We start from the raw sequence: 21,258 nt of genomic DNA on the forward strand, positions 1-21,258 counted from the left end.
TTTGGGGTTTTAGGCTGTGTTTCTGTACAGCACTTTGAGATATCAGCTGATGTACAAATGGCTATATAAATACATTTGATTTGACTAGGTAGCACCATGATATTCTTCTGCTCCACTGAAGAGATGTGGCCCTATCAGACATTGGTTTCAATGCATTTTGATAATATAGCACAGTAACAGTTGAATTTGTCATTTGGAGCAGAGACAGACTAGTTGACCTCTCTGCCCCACCCCCCACTAGTGATGGTGACAGGGATACAGACAACTTCTTATTCTATAAATCAGGCTCATTTCTAGTTTTAGGCTGAACTAAACGAACACTTCTGCTACTCTAAATGTGCGTTCACGAGTATCCTATCCACCTTCAGCATGCACAAAAAATGCAGTGTGCATTTTACTCATCCTTGCCCGGAGGAAGGTTTGGACGGCTGCTGTTTCTTGTATATTTCACAAACGTCAAATCTCTTTCCCTGCACTGCGGCTGAGTGAAATTTACGTCAATCAACTACAAGGGGCGGTTACCCTTAGCTGAAAGCCACTCTCATTGGGTAATTGTAAATGTAGGCATTGCCTTCAAATATGTCTTAGTTGTGATTCGCTAAAAGAGACATAGCAACGAATTGCGTGAACAATGCATATTGTGACATTTCGGCCGCTACAGATCGAGTTCAAGAATGACGTCGTAGATAGACTACCTTTTAGTCTTCTCTAGCACGAAGGAAAAGTGTACGTTCAGATAGCTACTCTGTCGTACCTGATATCATTGGCTCTCTCACGCTTTCAAATAACCTTTTTTTATTTTACATTTCTTATTTTGTGCCCACCAAAAATACAACACTGAAGTTCTTTTAGTAAAGGTAAGATTCAAATTTCCTTACACATTTTCACCAGTTTTTCTAAAATGGCTACCCTATGCTAGCTAGATAGCCTCGCCAGCTGATTACTGCATAAAATGGCGTCGTGATGGAATAACATGGTCATGTTTTAATGCTGCCATGCGGTTACCGGCTAATTATAGACAAATATTGAAACATTACAAACATCTTTGTTATACACTGTCTGACACATGATCAACAGTTCAACACAATATACAGAACATTATACTTCCTTTTAGCTAGCTAACTAGCTCGTTACGTTCAAGCCAAGGGGCTAGCATGCTAGTTAGGTAACGGTAGAGCCATAGAAATAAGAATAAATAGAACCGTCGTCCCCATTCAATGTTCCAAGCCCGTTCTAGTCATACTTTTTTTCTATGATTAGTGTTAGCGCAATCTAGCGTTATCTAATATCACATATTTCTGATCTCACTTTACTGAGATGATGTACACATTCACTATTCCACAATGAAAAAACGTGTGTGTCTTGAACAAATTGCTAAAAGTAGCAGGTTTTAACTTGCCTTGACAGGGAGTGCTAACGTTAGCTAATTAGCCAGCTAGCCTTTGCTTTGTTGCGCTTGACAAAGACTGCCGTGGAAGACATCTTTTACCGGCTGGCTAATTAGTGAACAACCCTTGTATTTTTTGGTAGAGTATGCAACTCATGATATTAACGTTAGTGTATGATGCATATCTTTCTCTCCTACAGCACCGTTTTCTCCACCCCTCCCTATTATTATTTTAAAGATTCATCGTTGTCAAGCCGCCAAAGTGGAGAGTGTGATTGCAGAAGGGGGTGCTTCTCGTTTCAGGTATGTTCTTCCCTTGGTAGGAATCCCTTTTAGAAAATGAATGGACACTTCCAAATAGCTACTCACACAATAGGGTTTCATCAGCAGCATCTGCTCTCTGCTGTGGCATTTGTTCCTCATAACCCACCCTTTAGCTGTATGGAAGTACATGGCTAGTACGTTGAGTACTGCCCGTTGGTGATCAGAAACTACCCACCCCAATGGATCAGTAAGCCGCTGCTCTCAAATAAAATGTTATTGGTCAGGAACACATGTTTAGCATATGTTTTTCAATGGTCCCTGGCTCTTAACTATTACACAATAGTACAGCAATCCAACAGTATAGTCTCTGCCCCACAGAGATCTTCCAAACATGTCACTTGACATTGATGTCATCCAAGGGATTTAGGGTCAGGATGCTGTCAAACCACATTCAAAGCCATGACTCAAAAATGTGTCAAACTGGCACTGTATAACATAAAATAGTATAGCACTGACTGTGATAACATTATTCTTCCTACTCTGAATGTGCACAATGTCGTACCAGCTCCTGCTCCCAAACAATTGACAGTGACAAATGTTTTGTGTCCTCTGTATGTTGCCAATTGTAATTAGCAATGTTTATTCATAAAGATTTCAGGGTCACTAAAACGCCACTACCATTTCAGATGTACTGATATTGAAATCTGCACCACACCCCTTTTTGGTTACGGTGGAACCAGGGATGGCAAGACTGAATTTCTCCCTATTTCCACCATTGTTTCACAGTCAATATTGCAATGAATCATTATGACTTGTTTATTTGGCCTTTGTTTATTTGGCCTCACTGGTTTACCCATCCAGGGGTAGGCTATGTTATCCCAATAATGTGATCTGCCTAATGTGATAATTAATGTACTTGCTTTCCATGAAGATTAAGACCGTGGATATTATGCAACAAGAATGGCTTCAACAAAGCAAAATCAAGGAAAAGTGGGTTACTCTTTATGCTCAAAATGTTGAATGTAAATAAGTGTTCCGATCCACAGTGGTGATATTACTATGGTGATGATAACACGGTCCTATGTCAATCCATTGTGATTTGTCATATCTTTATGGCTGACATAGGCCTATGTGTTTCCAGATTCTCCTTGACAGTAACAGTGGTAACTTAAGCTTGAAGTAGGCTAAAGTCCTAGATGAATAGATGACAACGGAGCCGTGTGTGTATAGTTTTTTTGATTAATATATATATATAAGGCTCTGGGGAACAATGTATTGAAATATCTTGGGGAACCAACTGTATGGTGCTTAAATCACAAGCACTTTTTAGCTTCCAATTACAGGACATTATTGGAATATAGAGGGGTGTGTGAAGCTGCTAGCAACTTTTTCAATTAGTAAAACATTGACAATTCATGTGCGATCGTCTTGCATAATGAATAATGTTCTCTTTTTATCCTAACAGTGCTTCTTCGGGAGGAGGAGGTGTTAGGGGTGCACCTCAGCACAATCCCAAGACTGTCGGCAACAGGTAGGCCTACCACACAGGCATGATCCCCAGAAACTCTCCCTAAGGGTCCTCAAATAATAAACTATGCACAGTGGCCATTTTCCCCATTTAAAAATAAATAAATAATAATAATATTTTTTAAATATTTTTTTAAAATGTAAAATATTTTAACTTTATTTAACTAGGCAAGTCAGTTAAGAACAAATTCTTATTTTCAATGATGGCCTAGGAACAGTGCCTTGTTCAGGGGCAGAACGACAGATTTTTACCTTGCCAGCTCGGGGATTTGATCTGGCAACCTATCTGTTACTAGTCCAACGCTCTAACCACTAAGGTAGCCTAAGGCCTTTAAAACGAAGAAAAAAAATTAAACACCTTTTATTTAACTAGGCAAGTCTGTTAAGAACAAATTCTTATTTGCAATGATGGCCTAGGAACAGTGCCTTGTTCAGGGGCAGAACGACAGATTTTTACCTTGCCAGCTCGGGGATTTGATCTGGCAACCTATCTGTTACTAGTCCAACGCTCTAACCACTAAGGTAGCCTAAGGCCTTTAAAACGAAGAAAAAAAATTAAACACCTTTTATTTAACTAGGCAAGTCTGTTAAGAACAAATTCTTATTTGCAATGATGGCCTAGGAACAGTGCCTTGTTCAGGGGCAGAACGACAGATTTTTACCTTGCCAGCTCGGGATTTGATCTGGCAACCTATCTGTTACTAGTCCAACGCTCTAACCACTAAGGTAGCCTAAGGCCTTTAAAACGAAGAAAAAAAATTAAACACCTTTTATTTAACTAGGCAAGTCTGTTAAGAACAAATTCTTATTTGCAATGATGGCCTACACCGGCCAAACCCGGACAACGCTGTGTCAATTGTGGGACTCCCAATCGTAGCCGGTTGTGATACAACCTGGATTTGAACCAGGGTGTCTGTAGTGACGCCTTTAGTATTGAGATGCAGTGCCGTAGACTGCTGCACTACTCGGGAGCCCTATAAACTTTTTTGTATGTCAACTAGAGGCCTATGTGTTTGAGTGGAGTTGATTATGCTCTTTAATGATAAATGTCATCCTCTGTGTGTTTTCTGTCACCTTTATGTACTGGTGGCCAGTGTGATCACTTGGGAGCCGTAGCTCAACAGTCTCCTTTCTCTTACTCCAGCGAGTTCCTGGGGAAACCCCCAGGGCACAGCGCTCCGAAATGGGTTCCTTCACGAAGCACTAGACGAGATGCCAACTCCAGCAATGAAAAAGAGCGACACGATGGAATCTTCAGGAAAGTGAGGGGGTAAGTCAGTGTCAAGAAATGCAATTTGGCCACCAATTGGTTTAAGTGTAATCGCCTCACTGACAAGATGTTCTCAGTTGTGTGATTTGGTTTTATCATGCTTGGTGCCTGCATGAGCACATGCTTCTCTATCAGGTGATGTTTACTACAGCAGAGAACTGCAACTCTTTTATTTGGATAACATGCAAAGCTTGTTGCTTTCTCAACCCCTCTTGATTAGGCATGTACCCCTGACTTGACATTTTCCTGTTCTTTCCTTTCCCTGCTCTTCTCCTCTGTAGCATACTCAACAAGCTCACGCCTGAGAAGTTTGACAAGCTATGCCTTGAGCTACTCAACGTGGGCGTAGATACAAAACTCGTCCTTAAAGCAATCATCTTGCTGGTAAGTAAGGCTCTGTTTCCCCCTAACTGTCTGCTCTTTGCAAATGTATTCCATAATTCCTTGGCATCCTCCATGCATGACTCATACTTGTTTTTTTAAATGTCTTTTTTCTCTCCCTCCTGTTCAGATTGTAGACAAAGCCCTAGAAGAGCCCAAATATAGCTCGCTCTATGCTCAGCTATGTCTGCGTTTGGCAGAGGACGCACCAAACTTTGATGGCCCTTCATCCGAAATCCAAACATCCCAAAAGCAGAGCACTGTAAGCATCAAATTTGGACAGAACCATGCAGAATAAAAGCTGTCTTCTAATCAACTTAAAACTGTGCTGTACATTAGCGTCTAGAAAATGCTATATTTATTTTCTTAATGTCCAAGTGGCTGTATAGAATGTCACTGGTCCTGGTGTTCAATCTCAAATGTTTTCCTGATTTTTGCAGACCTTCAGAAGACTTCTCATTTCCAAGCTTCAAGATGAATTTGAAAATCGCAGCAGAAATGTTGAAAGTGAGTACTAGATCTCCCCTACACAGCTCCTTTGGAAAAAGTCCAACCACCAGACCACCCATTGACTCACCATTGTACACTAACTCTTTTTCTTCCCGTAGTCTATGACAAACATGACAACCCTCTTACTTCTGAGGAGGAGGAGCAGCGTGCCATTGCCAAGATCAAGATGCTTGGAAACATTAAATTCATCTCGGAACTTGGCAAACTCGACCTCATCCATGAATCTATCCTTCATAAGTGCATCAAAACAGTATGTTCTTTTGGATTTTTGTTTTGCAGACCTTTTTTATCATTGATTGACAACTTCCGATTACGACTTTGTCCCTGAATACATTTGATTTCTGCTATGCCTGACAATCTTAGTTACTTGTTCTACTGGCACGGGTCCCTAATATGCCACTTGTATAACGCCGTCATCTTCCTCTCCCCAGCTTTTGGAAAAGAAGAAGAGAGTCCAGCTCAAGGATATGGGGGAGGATGTGGAGTGCCTCTGTCAGATAATGAGAACAGTGGGCCCTAGACTCGACCATGACAAAGCTAAGGTACGTTCTCTTTTCCCCTATCAGTATGGCTGTGGTCCCTGCTGCTCCACTTGGCACACAGCCAAGCAGTATGTCTCATGTACAGTTGAAGTTGGAAGTTTACATACACCTTAGCCAAATACATTTAAACTCACGTCCAGTGAGATTGCAGAGCGCCAAATTCAAATGCAGAAATACTCATTATAATAATTCAGAAAAGATACAACTATTTTACATGGGGTTTAAAGATGAACTTCTTGTGAATCCAACCACTGTGTCAGATTTCAAAAATGCTTTACGGCTAAAGCATACCTTACGATAATTTGAGAACAGCACCCAGACAAATCATTACAAACTGTAACCAGCCAAGTAGAAGAGTTACACAAGTCAGAAATAGAGAAAATTAATCACTTACCTTTGATCTTCATATGGTTGCACTCAGAATACATTAATTTATTCAATAAATGTTCCTTTTGTTCGATAAAGTCTCTTTATAGCCAAAGACCTCTGTTTTGTTTGTGTTTTCTTCAGTAATCCACAGGCTCAAACGCAGTCACAACAGGCAGACAAAAAATCCAAAAAGTTCGTAGAAACATTTCAAACGATGTTCATAATCAATCCTCAGGTTGTTTTTAGCCAAAATAATCGATAATATTTAAACCCGACAATAACGTTGTCAATATAAAAGGTAAACAAGAAAGGCACTCTCGGTCGTGTGCATGAAAAAGCTCTGACACGGCAGGATCCACTCATTCAGACTGCACTTACTCCCTCATTTTTCAGAATACAAGCCTGAAACCATTTCTAAAGACTGTTGACATCTAGTGGAAGGCATAGGAACTGCAATTTTAGTCCTATGTCAATGGATACTGTAATGGCATTGAATAGGAAAAATATATTTTTAAAAATTCCTACTTCCTGAATGGATTTTTCTCAGGTTTTTGCCTCCCACATCAGTTCTATTATACTCAAACACTATTTTAACAGTTTTGGAAACTTTAGTGTTTTATATCCAAATCTACCAGTTATATGCATATCCTATCTTCTGGGCCTGAGTAGAAGGCAGTTTAATTTGGACACGCTTTTCATCCAAAATTCCAAATGCTGCCCCCTACCCTAGAGAAGTTAAGCCATTTTGCCACAACTTTGGAAGTATGCTTGGGGTCATTGTTCATTTGGAAGATCCATTTTTGACCAAGCTTTTAACTTCCTGACTGATGTCTTGATGTTGCTTCAATATATCCACATAATTTCCCCACAAATTTTCCCACCCCCACAATATGATTCTGCCACCCCTGTGCTTCACGGTTGGGATGGTGTTCTTCGGCTTGCAATCCTCCAAACATAACGATGGTCATTATGGCCAAACAGTTCTGTTTTTGTTTCATCAGACCAGAGGACATTTCTCCAAAATGTACTATCTTTGTCCCCATGTGCAGTTGCATACCGTAGTCTGGCATTTTGATTGCGGTTTTGGAGCCGAGCCGCGGCTGCGTGGTCCCATGGTGTTTACTTGTAAACTATTGTTTGTACAGATGAACGTGGTATCTTCAGGCGTTTGGAAACTGCTCCCAAGAATGAAGCAGACTTGTGGGAGTCTACAATTGTTTTTTTTCTGATGTCTTGGCTGATTTCTTTTGATTTTCCAATGATGTCAAGCAAAGAGGCACTGGGTTTGATGGTAGGCCTTGAAATACATCCACAGGTGCACCTCCAATTGACTCAAATGATGTCAATTAGCCTATCAGAATTTTCTAAAGCCATGACATCATTTTCTGGAATTTTCCGAGCTGTCATGCACAATGTAGATGTCCTAACCGGTTTGCCAAATCTATAGTTTGTTAGCAAGAAATTTGTGGAGTAGTTGAAAGGCGACTTTTAATGACTCCCAACCTAAGTGCATGTAAACTTCCCACTTCAACTTCTCTCTGTCATGACACCACTGTTCCCCCAGTCTTAAATCAATCAGTACTTTGGCCCAATGCGATTTGTGAGTGTGTATGTGCCCGTCTCCTAACACCACTGTCCATCTTCCCAGTCTTTAATGGACCAGTACTTTGGCCGTATGCTATCCTTAATGAACAACAAGGAGTTGCCTGCCAGGATCCGCTTCCTGCTGCAGGACACGGTGGAGCTGCGGGACAACAACTGGGTCCCCCGCAAAGCATTCATCGACAATGGACCAAAGACCATCAACCAGATCCGCCAGGAGGCAGTGAAAGTGAGTCAGTTCCAGTTTTGTCCACACTATGGACTGTGAGAGTCTGTTGTTCCATCTCAGGTGAGGGGGGGAGGAGGGGGACACAAATTTAGGAATTTTGTATATACAAAGATCTTAAGGTAACGTAGCATTTGGTTGGTGCAATGTCTTTGAACCTGTGATGCCCTACCTGTGGTCTCTCAGGCCAAACTACAGTTGCTACAGCAGCCCTAGGCTTGTTTAAAACTGATTCTTCCTGGCAATCCCACCGGGGTCTCTCTTTTAAAAGAAACTTGCAATGTATTATACACCCGAGAAAATCTGTCTTCTGAATGATCGCATGCTTCCATTAGATGCACTGAGCAAGCATCCACTAAGAGTGGTAAGTGGCAGAGAATGCCCATGGCTATATTACTACAGCATCAAGAACCAACAAATAAGATATGTTTTGAGCCCAGCTCATTGGTATGTGTCTATTCTCCCTCCACAGGATTTGGGTGTTTTCATTCCAGCGACCATGGCTCAGGGGATGAAGATGGACTTCTTCTTGGAAGGCCCCTTCATGCCCAACCGAATGAAAATGGAGACTCTCGGGGGATTGGCTGACATGTTTGGGCAAATGCCAGGTAGGTGTGGGCTTAGACTAACCTATCTTTAAAATGTTTCATGCAGTCCTGATGTCGTAGTAAAAGTTGTATGTTATTCTCACTGGAGTTGTGATCTGATGGAGTGTGTTCCTGATGAATATTCTATCATAAAATGGATCCCGAGCCCAAAAAGTTTGAGAACCCCCTGTTGTAGATAACCCATTCCAATCTGAGTGTTCTCCTGCTGAACACGCCCCTGGTCTCTTCTATTAAACACTAGTTGTCTGACAGTGTTTGCGGGGATCGTTTATCCTGATCAGCACTTTAAAACTGTGACAGCAAAATGTAGTTTTGTCACTTCCTACACTCTCAGGCGGTGGGATCGGGACGGGCCCGGGGGTCATTCAGGACCGGTTCTCTCCCACTATGGGACGTCATCGCTCCAATCCGCTCTACAACAGCAACGGACACAACAGCCACAACACCACCCCCCAACCACAGTCTCAGTTCGAAATGGGTGCCAACAAGCCCTTCATCAAGTCCAACCAGGTAATCTTGCAGCCTTGATGAATATCCAACTAGCAGTAAATCATTGGATCTGATCAGCTACTTTGATTTAGTCCAAAATAAATAAATAAAACATTGTTTTCAGGGCATGTATACACAACCGAGATGAGCTGTTCCTGCTTGTGGAAAGGAAACCTGTTACAGTTCTTGCTAGTGCCACCTATTGATACTCTTTGTCTGGTCTGTTTTCCAGGTCCAGAATCAGCATTTCCAGAACCAGCAGGTCCAGTCCAACAAGGACATGCCTCCACGCTTCAGCAAGAAGGGACAACTCAACTTAGATGAGGTACAGGAATCTACCACCAGTCTGGCCACATTCCTAGTCAGAGGAAAAACCCCTCTGCCTATAGAACACAAGTTGAACACTGCTGGTTTGCCTGACTGAGAATAAGCCTAGTCATGGATTAAAAATAATTTAATGTAGAATTACCATTGGGAGTGTGTGGTCTAAGATTACATTTAGTCCATGAAATCAGCCCTAAACATCTTACTGTGAGGGAAGACATTTGTTCCATGGTTTTTGGTCTACTCAAAGCAAGCAGATTATAAAACGACTGAATTAAACTTGTGTCTCCTACTCCCTGCTCTCCTACGCTACATCGCTTCTTCTGGCCCATTGACTGTGAGACATGAGGGCATGATGTTATGCTCATCTCAGAATATTGTCCTTTCCAAGATGCCATGCGTTATAACCATTCTGCTACTGTTTCCCCTCACATCGACCTTCTATGTTGTAGATCAGCCTGAGACCGGCTCAGTCTTTCCTCCTCAACAAGAACCAGGTTCCCAAATTGCAGCCCCAGATGCCCACTATGATCCCCCCCAGCACCAACACCCCTCCAATGGGACAGGTGAGACCGAGCACAGCAAAAGCCCTCAACTTTAACACCCCAGCATTTCAAACTGTTGGGGTAATTTAATTTCATGTCCGAAGAAAACTGAAATTCCTCATTTGTACATTGAATATAATTTTCTTGCATTGAAAAGGAATTGACCCCTACTGATTCCAACTGGGGTTTTGGGTGCCTGTCCTGTTGGATGGTCCAATGTAGTTGACCTGGGCTTCCCTCTTCTCTCCCAGTCTCCACAGCTCGGCCTCAAAAGCAACCCTCTTCCCATACAGGAGAAACCTCAGAAGAGCAGCAAGAAACCACCGCCGGCTAGGGAAGAGCTGCTAAAAATAACGGTAGGCAACCATTTTGTACCTGTGACTGACAAACTCAGCGAAAATAAATAAATGTTCTCTCACTGTCAACTGCATTTATTTTCAGGAAACTGGAAATATTTGTATGAACATGTGTCCCTGAACAAAAGGGGGTGGTCAAAAGTAACAGTCGGTATCTGGTGTGGCCACCAGCTGCATTAAGTACTGCAGTGCATCTCCTCCTCATGCTTTGTGTTACACGTGGTCTGCCACTGCGAGGATGATCAGCTGTCTGTCCTGTCTCCCTGTAGTGCTGTCTTAAGCGTTTCACAGTATGTACATAGCAATTTATTGCCCTGGCCACATCTGCAATCCTCATGCTTTTTTGCAGCATGTCTAAGGCACGTTCACGCAGGGACCCTCGGCATCTCTCTTTTAGTGTTTTTCGGTCAGTAGAAAGGCCTCTTTGGTGTCCTAAGTTTTCATAAATGTGCATGTTCATTAATAGTTTATGGATCATTGAACAAGCATGGTAAACTGTTTACAATGAAGATCTATGAAGTTATTTTGGATTTTTACAAATTATAGTTTAGAATTAAACCTTATGCAACTGTACTGTTTTCTAAAATATAGATATCATTGGTATCGTGAGGCTCTATTGTGACCTACCATTGCCACTGATGCAACACTAACGAAGTTCACTTTCAATCCTCCCCTTTAGGAGACCGTTGTGACAGAGTACCTGAACGGTAAGCACATTGATGAAGCTGTTAACGGCATCAGAGACATGAAGGCTCCCAAGCACTTTCTGGCAGAGATGCTGGGTAAGGTCATCGTGGTGTCGCTGGACCGGTCTGATGACGACAAGGAGCACGCCAGCACCCTCATCCACACACTACGTACCGAGGGCCTCATCACCGGGGAGAACTTCATGCAGGTTCGCGTCTTCAGTTAGAAGATTACAGCTAATGCTATCACTAGGACATGATTGTCTGATTATGTCTGTCCATGTTCATTTTGGAATAGGATCAGTGATGTAAAATACACACCACTAGGATTTAGTTTTGCTTTCGTCGGTCAAATTAATATCATGCGCTTGATAAAACTTTGTTTTCCTCTCCCCAATATCTTTGGCCTAACTTTATTGGTCTCTCGCCCTCCATCACTACTTAGGCTTTCCTCAACGTGCTGGACCAGTGTCCTAAGATCGAGGTGGACGTTCCCCTGGTCAAGTCGTACCTGGCCCAGTTTGCAGCACGGGCCGTTATATCTGAGCTCGTGAGCGTGGCGGAGCTGGCCCAACCACTGGAGAATGGAACCCACTTCCCCCTCTTCCTGCTCTGCCTGCAGCAGACTGCCAGACTCAAGGACAAGGAGTGGCTCACTGACCTCTTTCAACAGAGCAAGGTCAACATGCAGAAGATGCTACCCGGTAGGTAGACGACCCTCCTTCCTACATACTCCCGGTAAAGGCGCTTCATTGACTGAAATGTTTTTAATTTCACTGTGATGTTTAATTTGTCATGTGATGACATCTTGTGATCATTAGAGACTGCAGCACATTCATCTTCCATGTCAGTGACGCTATGGCTGATCTGACCTGTCTGTCCGTTGTGGTTTTCCAGAGATAGACCAGAACAAGGACCGCATGCTGGAGATCCTGGAGGGTAAGGGCCTGAGCTTCTTGTTCCCCCTGTTGAAGCTGGAGAAGGACCTGTTGCTGCAGATCAAGGCCGACCCCTCTCCCCAGGCCATCTACAAGTGGATCAAAGACAACATTTCCCCCAAGCTCCACACTGACAAGGGCTTTGTCAACATCCTCATGACCAGGTAGGTACTGAACCTCCAGGATGGAGACTGCTTTTTCATTTGGCTGTATTTAGACTACTTATGGTTGAATAAAGGTATTCATTCAAGGCTCGAGCCCAATATGACAGTCTGGACTGTACTTGTCACAATGTAGAATTGCCCTTTCAAGCAGTCAAGTTTAATTTTTTAAACTTTCATGTACCCTGGGGGGGGGGGGGGCGGGCAAGACACGCATACACCTATGGAATGTGGAAAAGACAAAAATGGTATCAATTTCTATTTGAACATGCGCTTACTTCCCCTCTCCTCAGTTTCCTGCAGTACATCTCAGGGGAGCTGTGTTGTGTGGAGGTGGTGGAGGAGGAGGAAGAGGAGGAGGGCAGTGGTGGAGAAGAGCAGGTGGCAGGGCCCTCCAAAGAACAGCTTGACCAGGAGAAGCAGCTGCTGCTGTCCTTCAAACCAGTCATGCAAAAGTTCCTACATGACCAGCCTCAGCTGCAGGTCTCCGCCCTGTACGCCCTGCAAGTGCACTGTAACGCCAGCCACTTCCCCAAAGGTAGGTTTTACTGGCCCACGCCACTGACCAGGCTGTCCATTCTAAATTAATAATTTGGTGTCAATGTGGTGGAAACCCATTCACTTGTTTGTTTTCCTTCAGTTGTCAGTGATCAAGATTGTAATCGTTTTTGGACATGGAAGTAGGATATTCTACTGTCTTGACCTCAGTGCAACTGTCTCTGCCGCGGCATACTGTGGTAGATGTCATAATGTTGTGTGTTTCAGGCATGCTGCTGCGCTACTATGTCCACTTCTACGACATGGAGATCATTGAAGAAGAAGCCTTCCTAGCATGGAAAGAAGATATTACCCAAGAATTCCCTGGAAAAGGAAAAGCTTTATTCCAGGTACTTGTTTTGGGAATAATTCAACATTTCACCCATGGCTAGCTAATACACTGAACCATGTGGACCCAGTCCTTAATTCTGTGACTAAATCAAATCTTTATGCTAGCAACCACAACAGGGTTGTGTTCAGTTGGTGGAAAGCATGTTGAGATGGTGTGAAACGGGGAAGTAGCCTACTACCTGAACTTGTCCAGTAACAGATTTTCGTTATCCTTTGCTTAACATTTTGCTACACTAATTTAACATGGCCCTGTATAACCTTCTCCCCTGTTAGGTCAACCAGTGGCTAACCTGGTTGGAAACAGCTGAGGAAGAAGAGTCTGAAGAAGAGGCTGACTGAGAAACCAACCAGAACTGTCAGGCACCATAGAGCAGAGAAACATACTTTAACATTCAGTACAGATATGTTACCACCATCACCTCCCCCCATTATTAAACTACTGAACATAACCACTGCCAGAGACTGCTTATGTCCTGCAATATAAAGCCAAGCATGTTATCAGGGCATAGTAGATAACCGTCTGTCCCTGTGGTCTAGAGAGGCTACTGAAGCTTCTGTTTTTATAGTACCTTCCATTTCACCTTTTAAAGGTTGATTTGTTTTGGGTCCTGTTTCTGCAATAGGAGCTGAATGTAGCCTATGGACTGACTCAAACGACATCTGTACTTTTGTAGGTTTTCTCCTACTGTGACAATGTAGTTAGTTTTGCCATATTTACTCATTGTGACAGCAGTATTGCATTTCCTCGTGGTATTATTTCTAATCCCCTTTGAAGAAAAGGCTTGTATTTGACACCTGTTTTAGCCTTCAAGTATTTCCCTTAAAGGTCATCCAAAAGATGCCCAATCTAGACAGTGGGTCAACTTCAGTAAAACCATGGATTTTGTGTGCTTGGTCAACCGACGCTTATCTGAAATACATTCTCCCATTATTATTTTTTAACCAAAGTGCTCTTCAATGCCCTGTCACTGATGAGGAACATGTTACATTTTGTGTATATGGGGAACCTATTCCTCTCCAGCAAAGCTGTAGACTTAAGACACACACATCCTTCTGTCATACCTGAGTTGCTGCAAGACTCCGTTAACATGGAATCATATAAACTGTAAGTTAATCATTGGTGTGCTGCCGTAACGTTTCAAAAGTTGTCTGTTTCTACCTCTTAGTTAGATGGGCTTTGTGTTTTGTGCTGGGATACAGAAGATCCTTTTTTAGAGAGACTTATACTAGAAAGCCCAAGCAAATGCAGAAGTCTTCGAAATGAATATCGCAGTCTACTTCCACAATACAACCTTGGATTGGACTTCCAATGGAGCTCCCCTTATGCGGTTCACTAGTGTTTAAGAACGTAAGAAAAATACACTTAACTTGAATTGGATAACTCGATGTTGTTGTTCCCTATCTCTTTTGCCTGCAATTTGTCAAAGTTGGGGTTCAGGAATATATTCTCCCCAGCATATTGAGTTTATGAAAGTAGAACGATATATTTGATTTGTTTCTCAACCCAGAAATTTTGGAACCAAATAAATTTTATCCTGTCTTTATTGGTGAATAAAGGATTACCTAGAGAAAGTGCTCTTGCTTCAGTCGTCCCCTTGTAGATCAGGAAAAAAGGCTCAACAGACCAGTAACTCAAGTCTTAATGAAATCATGAGAAATACCATTTTAACTTTGCCCAATAAGATTAGCCAATGTGCTCTCAAGCCATGTGTATTTAGAAAGCAATAGATTTTGATCATGTTGTATTCAAGAAATGACTATTGTGCACCTATTGCATAACTGTCAATAAAGACCAATACTTGAGCACTGAAACTTGTTGTCCTTTGCACTTTTTAATTCAAACTATTACAAATGTCTTTATAAATGGTGTTCACGTTCCACTTTCCCATGCTGATCATGATTAATTGTAGTTTCATCTTTTGCATCATGAAAGTTGACTATTCTTTACATTTAAACGACACATTCCATTTTTCCCTTGGTAAATAGAAAAGCATCAACAAACAAAACAGGCTATTCTGAAATGGGTTGTAACTCGTCAGTGAACAATGTGCGTAATGCCGTCATTCCTCATCTGTTGGGATCCAGAAATATTCCACCGTTTTCCTGCTTCTCCGTGGATGCCCGGCCTCGTGCTCCCCTCCCAGGCCGGGAGACAGATCACCAAAGTGAGATGGGCCCAGGTCCTTTCCCACTCGCGGGGCAGATACTCTGAACATGCTCCTGGGAAAAGGAAGCAGTCACTCAAGTGTGAACATGTTTAGTACTGTACCTCTGTCTATTTCACGCTCAACCTGGAACAACCTATTCAAGGGTTGGAAAAAAACACTCACTGGGATTCTATAAAATAAAAATGGTCAAGGCATCCTAAGTCCTTGGTTACCTGGATGAGCTCCTGTCAGCATCCTCAGCCCCATGCTCTGGTGTGGAGATGAAGATTGGATCCCCTTCCTGAGAGAGAGAGAGTGAAATTGATTGCAGCAGGGCAAGGAAGAGTATAGAATAGCCTTCAGTTTGCACCAACATCATCACTTGACCTATAGTGATGTTCTGTGCAATGATGGTTAAACCCTCTCACTGTGAAGTTCCTGGGAGTGCCATCTTGATTCTTCAGAATCTTCACCCTCTGGTCATTTTCTGTCATGCAGAGGAAAAAGCTTTTGATAGTAGCTTGACACTGGGGAGAGAAAAGTCAACATAAATTAACAACTAGTGAGTAAGAATTTATCCTAGGCCTGGTCAACAGCTAGATGATGGCGGTATTGTCTCACATCTCAACTACCTCTATTGTGATGGGACCTGATTGACATCCCAGATATTCATTAGACTATAGCCCACTGAAAGACAAAAGTGGGATTATTGCTGATACATTTGGTGCTGCAGAAGGGGTCTGAGTCTGACTCACTGCTTTGCTCTGCCTCTGAGACTTGAGGTCCTCCTGGGCTTTGAAGATGTCTGCCAGAGCCTGATGTTTCTCCCTCCAGTTGAGACACTCGGTTGTGCGCTCCTGCCTCTCCTTCTCCACCAGCCGCCTCTCCTGGTTAGCTTCCTGCTTCGCCTGGCTGTCCTTCTCACTCTGCTCCTCCGCTACCAACGCCCTGTGCCTCGAACTCACCTCCCTGCAGACAGACATCACAGTGGATAGTCTAATTCACCAACTGTGTGGTCTACGACTATTTTATAGGAGAGCCTTAAAGCCTGGCATGGCATGTACGGTTATGGTGTCCATATTAGGACATCCTCAGCAGGACGTGTGTCAGTCTTATCGAGTTGTCATTCTCCTACAGAATGCATTATACTGCGTATACATAGAATATATAACATAAGAACTACATGATGCCACATCTGTAGCCTTACTTTTCGTTGACTTTTGTGTTCTCATCCATCACTTGTCTGAGTTTGTGCCTCAGAGCATCCCTGTCCCCCTCCAGACATCTGTTCTCTTCCAGCAGAGCCTGTTTCTCTCCTGATATCCTGTCTAGCTTCAGCCTTGTCTCAAAATAGTTCTTCTCCGTTTGTGCCAGAAGAAGCTGAGCGTCTTGGTGCTGTTGGAGACAGCATAGACATCATCACAGGCTACTGGGTCTCTTGTATTCTACATAGGGCAAACCTGACTGAGCCAAAGGTTAGTGTGTACTATTACTTGTTGCACTACTATAGGACCGTAATTAGTCGCAAACTGAGAGAATGTCTGTGTTCCTGCGTGTCTTTAGATACCTGTTTTTTTAGCTTCAGCAGGTCCTCGCTCAGTTGGCTCCTGTCTGCCTCCGTCAGTTCTCTGTCCTTCCTTAGGCTGTGGGCCCGGGCCTCTGCAAGGGCCCTGTGCTTCTCTGCCTCGCCCCGCGCATCGGTCGCCTCATCCGCCACTCGGGTGCACAACGTCGCCCTCTGCTGGGCCAGGTACACCTTGTGCTTCAGCTGCGGAGGCCAGAGCGAATGGGTTTTACACACAGAGGAGGAATGTTACTGTTCTCAGCTGTAATATGACGATGCAGGATTAGACCAGTTTAAGATTGATGATTTTCAAGTGGAGTTGAAAAGCTATAGTGGCACTGACAAATGACCTATGAGAACTGGGAGTACTGCTCAATGTGTTGAATTAGCTTGTGTTTTCTACTGCATCGCTGTTAAATAGTGCCTGTCTTTTCTGCTGTGTTGGAGAGAGGAAGAGGGACAGTACCTCTTTGACCTGGGCCTGGAGCTCCTGGTTAAGGTTTCTCAGGTTCCTCATGGTGAGTTCATTCTCTGTCCGCATCATAATCCGCTCCATGTGGATCTCATTGGATAGATACTTATTTTCCTTCTTTAGGTCTTCACATTCCTAAGGTTTACATAAACATGGAAACAAGACAGACACATTTTCACTTCTACATTTCTGGGTTTCATACAATCAACACATGCATGCACACACTGCCGTCAGGTAGCCGAGTGGTTAAGAGCATTGGGCCAGTAACCAAAAGGTCGCTGGTTTGAATTCTGAGCCGGAAGGTGGAAAAATCTGCCGTTCTGCACTTGAGCAAGGCAGTTAACCCCCAACAACAACTGCTCCCGGGCACCGATGAGGGGTTGGGTTAAATGCGGAAGTCACATTTCAGTTGAATGCATTCAGTTTTAGAGCTGACGAGGTATCCTCCTTTCCCTCCTAGACCTTACCTTTCTCTTCCTCACCAGCTCTCCTTGCAGATGGTTGATCTGTAGGAAGGATCCGCTGACGTTAACGCTGTGGGCACTAACCGGTCTGACGGCCCGCACAGGCCTCCTGTGTGGCGTAGAGAACCCCTTCACCTCCTCCACCTGCTCCTTCCCAAACACTATCCTCCCGCCACCTCCCCCGTTCCCATTCATATTGCTGCTGCTCAGGGAGAAAGACTTGTATATCCCGTTGTCCAGCGCCAGAGGCTTTGGTGAAGAGAGGCACTGCAGGTTGCTGTGAGATGTGGCTCTCAGCGACATGTTGAATCCAGATCCAGAGATGTGGTCCGATTCCACCTGATTCAACCTTACAAGTAGACAAGTAGGTATACTAGGCTTCGAGTATGGATGGAACTCATCAACTGCCAAATCCCACCAAGAGATACTCTCCTTACTTCAGGAATTAATCCTTGTCTAGTGTTGTGTTTACTCCACTGGTCTCTGGGAGGTGAATGATCCTATCACTGGAGGAATGGATGAAATATTCATTGGGTAATGTGATAGGTCAGCACGAGGGACTGGAGAGAAACCGTACTCTACCGGTTGTGCTTGGAAACCTTAACAGGTGGCAGAAGTGCAGAAGTGCTTGGGTGGGGGCCTGCTAGCTTGATTAATTACACTGCTACTTAGAAACTACTTAGAGGTGGTTGATATCATCCTCTATGAAGGAATCACTATGGATGATCAGATTATCATATAACTTCTCTTTAGATTTATGAATATCAGGAAAGTGAGAACAGGGGACTCTGACTTTACTGACAAACAATTATCACACTATTTACCAGAACGCTTGGATGTGTTTTTTATAGAGTGACATAATATCCCACACTTGTTTCTACACTCTTCACCGACAATACTGGAAAAGACTGGTAGGCACTCCTGACTTAGGAAGTGTGGCCAATTAGCCTCTACTACACTTTCCAATAGGCTCTCGTCGTATCCTTTACAAACACTGAGCTCCAGTGATCCATTTTACCCCAGAACAGGAAACTAACCCTTCTCCTCTTTGGATGTATTATTTACACACAGCAGTCAAAGTAGAACAAATCCCACTACCCTGCTTTGGTTCCATGTGAATCACTACAAAGAATGAATAGACACAACATCCATGACAATGTCTTTCAATCAAAGTGGCATCATGATAACATGATTTGTTCCTCTGGTGATGTAGAGGTTAATCCAGGACCTGCAGTGCCTAGCTCGACTCCTATTCCCCAGGTGCTCTCATTTTTTTACTTCTGTAACCGTAAAAGCCTTGGTTTCATGCATGTTAACATTAGAAGCCTCCTCCCTAAGTTTGCTTTATTCACTGCTTTAGCACACTCTGCAAACCTGGATGTCTTAGCCGTGTCTGAATGCTGGCTTAGGAAGACCACCAAAACCTCAGAAATGTCCATCCCTAACTATAACATTTTCCGCCAAGATAGAACTGCCAAAGGGGGCGGTGTTGCAATCTACTGCAGAGATAGCCTGCAGAGTTCTGTCTTACTATCCAGGTCTGTACCCAAACAATTTGAGCTTCTAATTTAAAATATCCACCTTTCCAGAAACAAGTCTCTCACCGTATAGACCACCCTCTGCCCCCAGCTGTGCCCTGGCAACCATATGTGAATTGATTGCCCCCCATCTATCTTTAGAGCTCGTGCTGCTAGGTGACCTAAACTGGGACATGCTTAACACCCCGGCCATCCTACAATCTAAGCTTGATGCCCTCAATCTCACACAAATGATCAATGAACCTACAAGGTACAAACCCAAATCCGTAAACACGGGCACCCTCATAGATATCATCCTAACCAACTCTCCCTCCAAATACACCTCTGCTGTTATCAACCAAGATCTCAGAGATCACTGCCTCATTGCGTGGTCAAACAACCACCCTTCATCACTGTCAAATGCTCCCCAAAGCACTTCAGCGAGAAGGCCTTTCTAATCGACCTGGCCGGGGTATCCTGGAATGATATTGACCTCATTCTGTCAGTAGAGGATGCCTGGTTATTCTTTAAAAGTGCTTTCCTCACCATCTTAAACAAGCATGCTTCGTTCAATTTTTTTTATAACCAGGAACAGATATAGCCCTTGGTTCACTCCAGACATGTCTGCCCTTGAACAGCACAAAAACATCCTGTGGCGTACTGCATTAGCATCGAATATTCCCCGTGATATGCAACTTTTCAGGGAAGTTAGGAACCAATATACACAGGCAGTTAGGAAAGCTAAGGCTAGCATTTTCAAACAGAAATTTGCATCCTGCAGCACAAAGTCCAAAAAGTTCTAGGACACTAAAGTCCATGGAGAATAAGAGCACCTCCTCCCAGCTGCCCACTGCACCGAGGCTAGGAAACACTGTCACCACCGATAAATCGACTATAATTGAGAATTTCAATAAGCATTTTTCTACCGCTGGCCATGCTTTCCACCTGCCTTTACCTCCCTTATCTCATTTGCACACACTGTATATAGATTTTCTTCAACTCTATTATTGACTGTATGTTTTGTTTATTCCATGTGTAACTCTGTTGTTGTATGTGTCGAACTACTTTGCTTTATTCTTGGCCAGGTCTCAGTTATAAATGGAACTTGTTCTCAACTAGCCTACCTCTGTAAATAAAGGTGAAATAAAATAAAATAAAAATGTATGTACAGTTGAAGTGGGAAGTTTACATACACTTAGGTTGGAGTCATAAAAACTTGTTTTTCGACCACTCCACACATTTCTTGTTAACAAACTATAGTTTTCTCAAGTCGGTTATGACATCTACTTTGTGCATGACACAAGTAATTTTTCCAACAATTGTTTACAGACAGATTATTTCACGTATAATTCATTGTATCACAATTCCAGTGGGTCAGAAGTTTACATACACTAAGTTGACTGTGCCTTTAAACAACTTGGAAAATTCCAGAAAACGATGTCATGGCTTTAGAAGCTTCTGATAGGCTAATTGACATCATTTGAGTCAATTGGAGGTGCACCTGTGGATGTATTTCAAGGCCTACCTTCAAACTCAGTGCCTTTTTGCTTGACATCATAGGAAAATCAAAAGAAATCAGAAAAAAATACCTCAGAAAAAAAATGGTAGACCTCGACAAGTCTGGTTCATTCTTGGCAGCAATTTCCAAACGCTTGAAGATACCATGTTCATCTGTACAAACAATAGTATGCAAGTATAAACACCATTGGACCACGCAGCCGTCATACCGCTCTTCAACTGTACATTACTGGCGGCTTTAGATTTTAGTGTTTTATATATGCAGGCCTCAACCACTACCCTGAGAGCACTTGATTCAGCGTATCATGCAACCCTCAGGTTCGTTACAAATCAATAATGTCTAACACATTGTGATCTCTGCAGCACTGTTGGCTGGTCGTCATTGATCTTGCGTAGGCTTAAACACTGGTATATACTGATTTATAAGGCCATATTGTGTAAAATGCCATTTTATCTCTGTTCTTTTTTAGTCAGGTCGGTAGATAAATAAAAATTACGGTCAC

The 21,258-nt window shown here is 43.1% G+C and overlaps 2 protein-coding genes across 2 annotated transcripts; one reads left to right on the forward strand and one right to left on the reverse strand.

The window, feature by feature from the left end:
- The first annotated feature begins 649 nt into the window (after positions 1 to 649).
- Positions 650 to 14,885, forward strand: LOC115133954 (eukaryotic translation initiation factor 4 gamma 2-like). Its single transcript, XM_029667415.2, has 22 exons — positions 650 to 857; positions 1,588 to 1,690; positions 2,583 to 2,641; positions 3,117 to 3,182; positions 4,323 to 4,448; positions 4,730 to 4,832; positions 4,960 to 5,091; positions 5,270 to 5,336; positions 5,438 to 5,589; positions 5,771 to 5,881; positions 7,899 to 8,081; positions 8,551 to 8,686; positions 9,021 to 9,196; positions 9,408 to 9,500; positions 9,952 to 10,065; positions 10,296 to 10,400; positions 11,080 to 11,295; positions 11,532 to 11,790; positions 11,984 to 12,188; positions 12,479 to 12,723; positions 12,951 to 13,072; positions 13,347 to 14,885. Exons 3-22 carry the CDS (start codon positions 2,601 to 2,603, stop codon positions 13,410 to 13,412), a joined length of 2,718 nt encoding a protein of 905 aa, XP_029523275.1. The 5' UTR covers positions 650 to 857; positions 1,588 to 1,690; positions 2,583 to 2,600; the 3' UTR covers positions 13,413 to 14,885.
- On the reverse strand, positions 14,295 to 19,653 carry LOC115133955 (uncharacterized). Its single transcript, XM_029667416.2, has 8 exons — positions 17,724 to 19,653; positions 17,251 to 17,391; positions 16,788 to 16,988; positions 16,428 to 16,615; positions 15,976 to 16,189; positions 15,649 to 15,747; positions 15,454 to 15,521; positions 14,295 to 15,293 (listed from the first exon to the last, which is right to left on the reverse strand). The coding sequence occupies exons 1-8, from the start codon at positions 18,021 to 18,023 to the stop codon at positions 15,134 to 15,136; spliced, it is 1,371 nt and encodes a 456-aa protein (XP_029523276.1). The 5' UTR covers positions 18,024 to 19,653; the 3' UTR covers positions 14,295 to 15,133.
- Between the last annotated feature and the right edge of the window lie 1,605 nt (positions 19,654 to 21,258).

This window comes from Oncorhynchus nerka, linkage group LG9a (genome assembly GCF_034236695.1).
Source record: "Oncorhynchus nerka isolate Pitt River linkage group LG9a, Oner_Uvic_2.0, whole genome shotgun sequence".
Lineage (NCBI taxonomy): Eukaryota > Metazoa > Chordata > Actinopteri > Salmoniformes > Salmonidae > Oncorhynchus > Oncorhynchus nerka.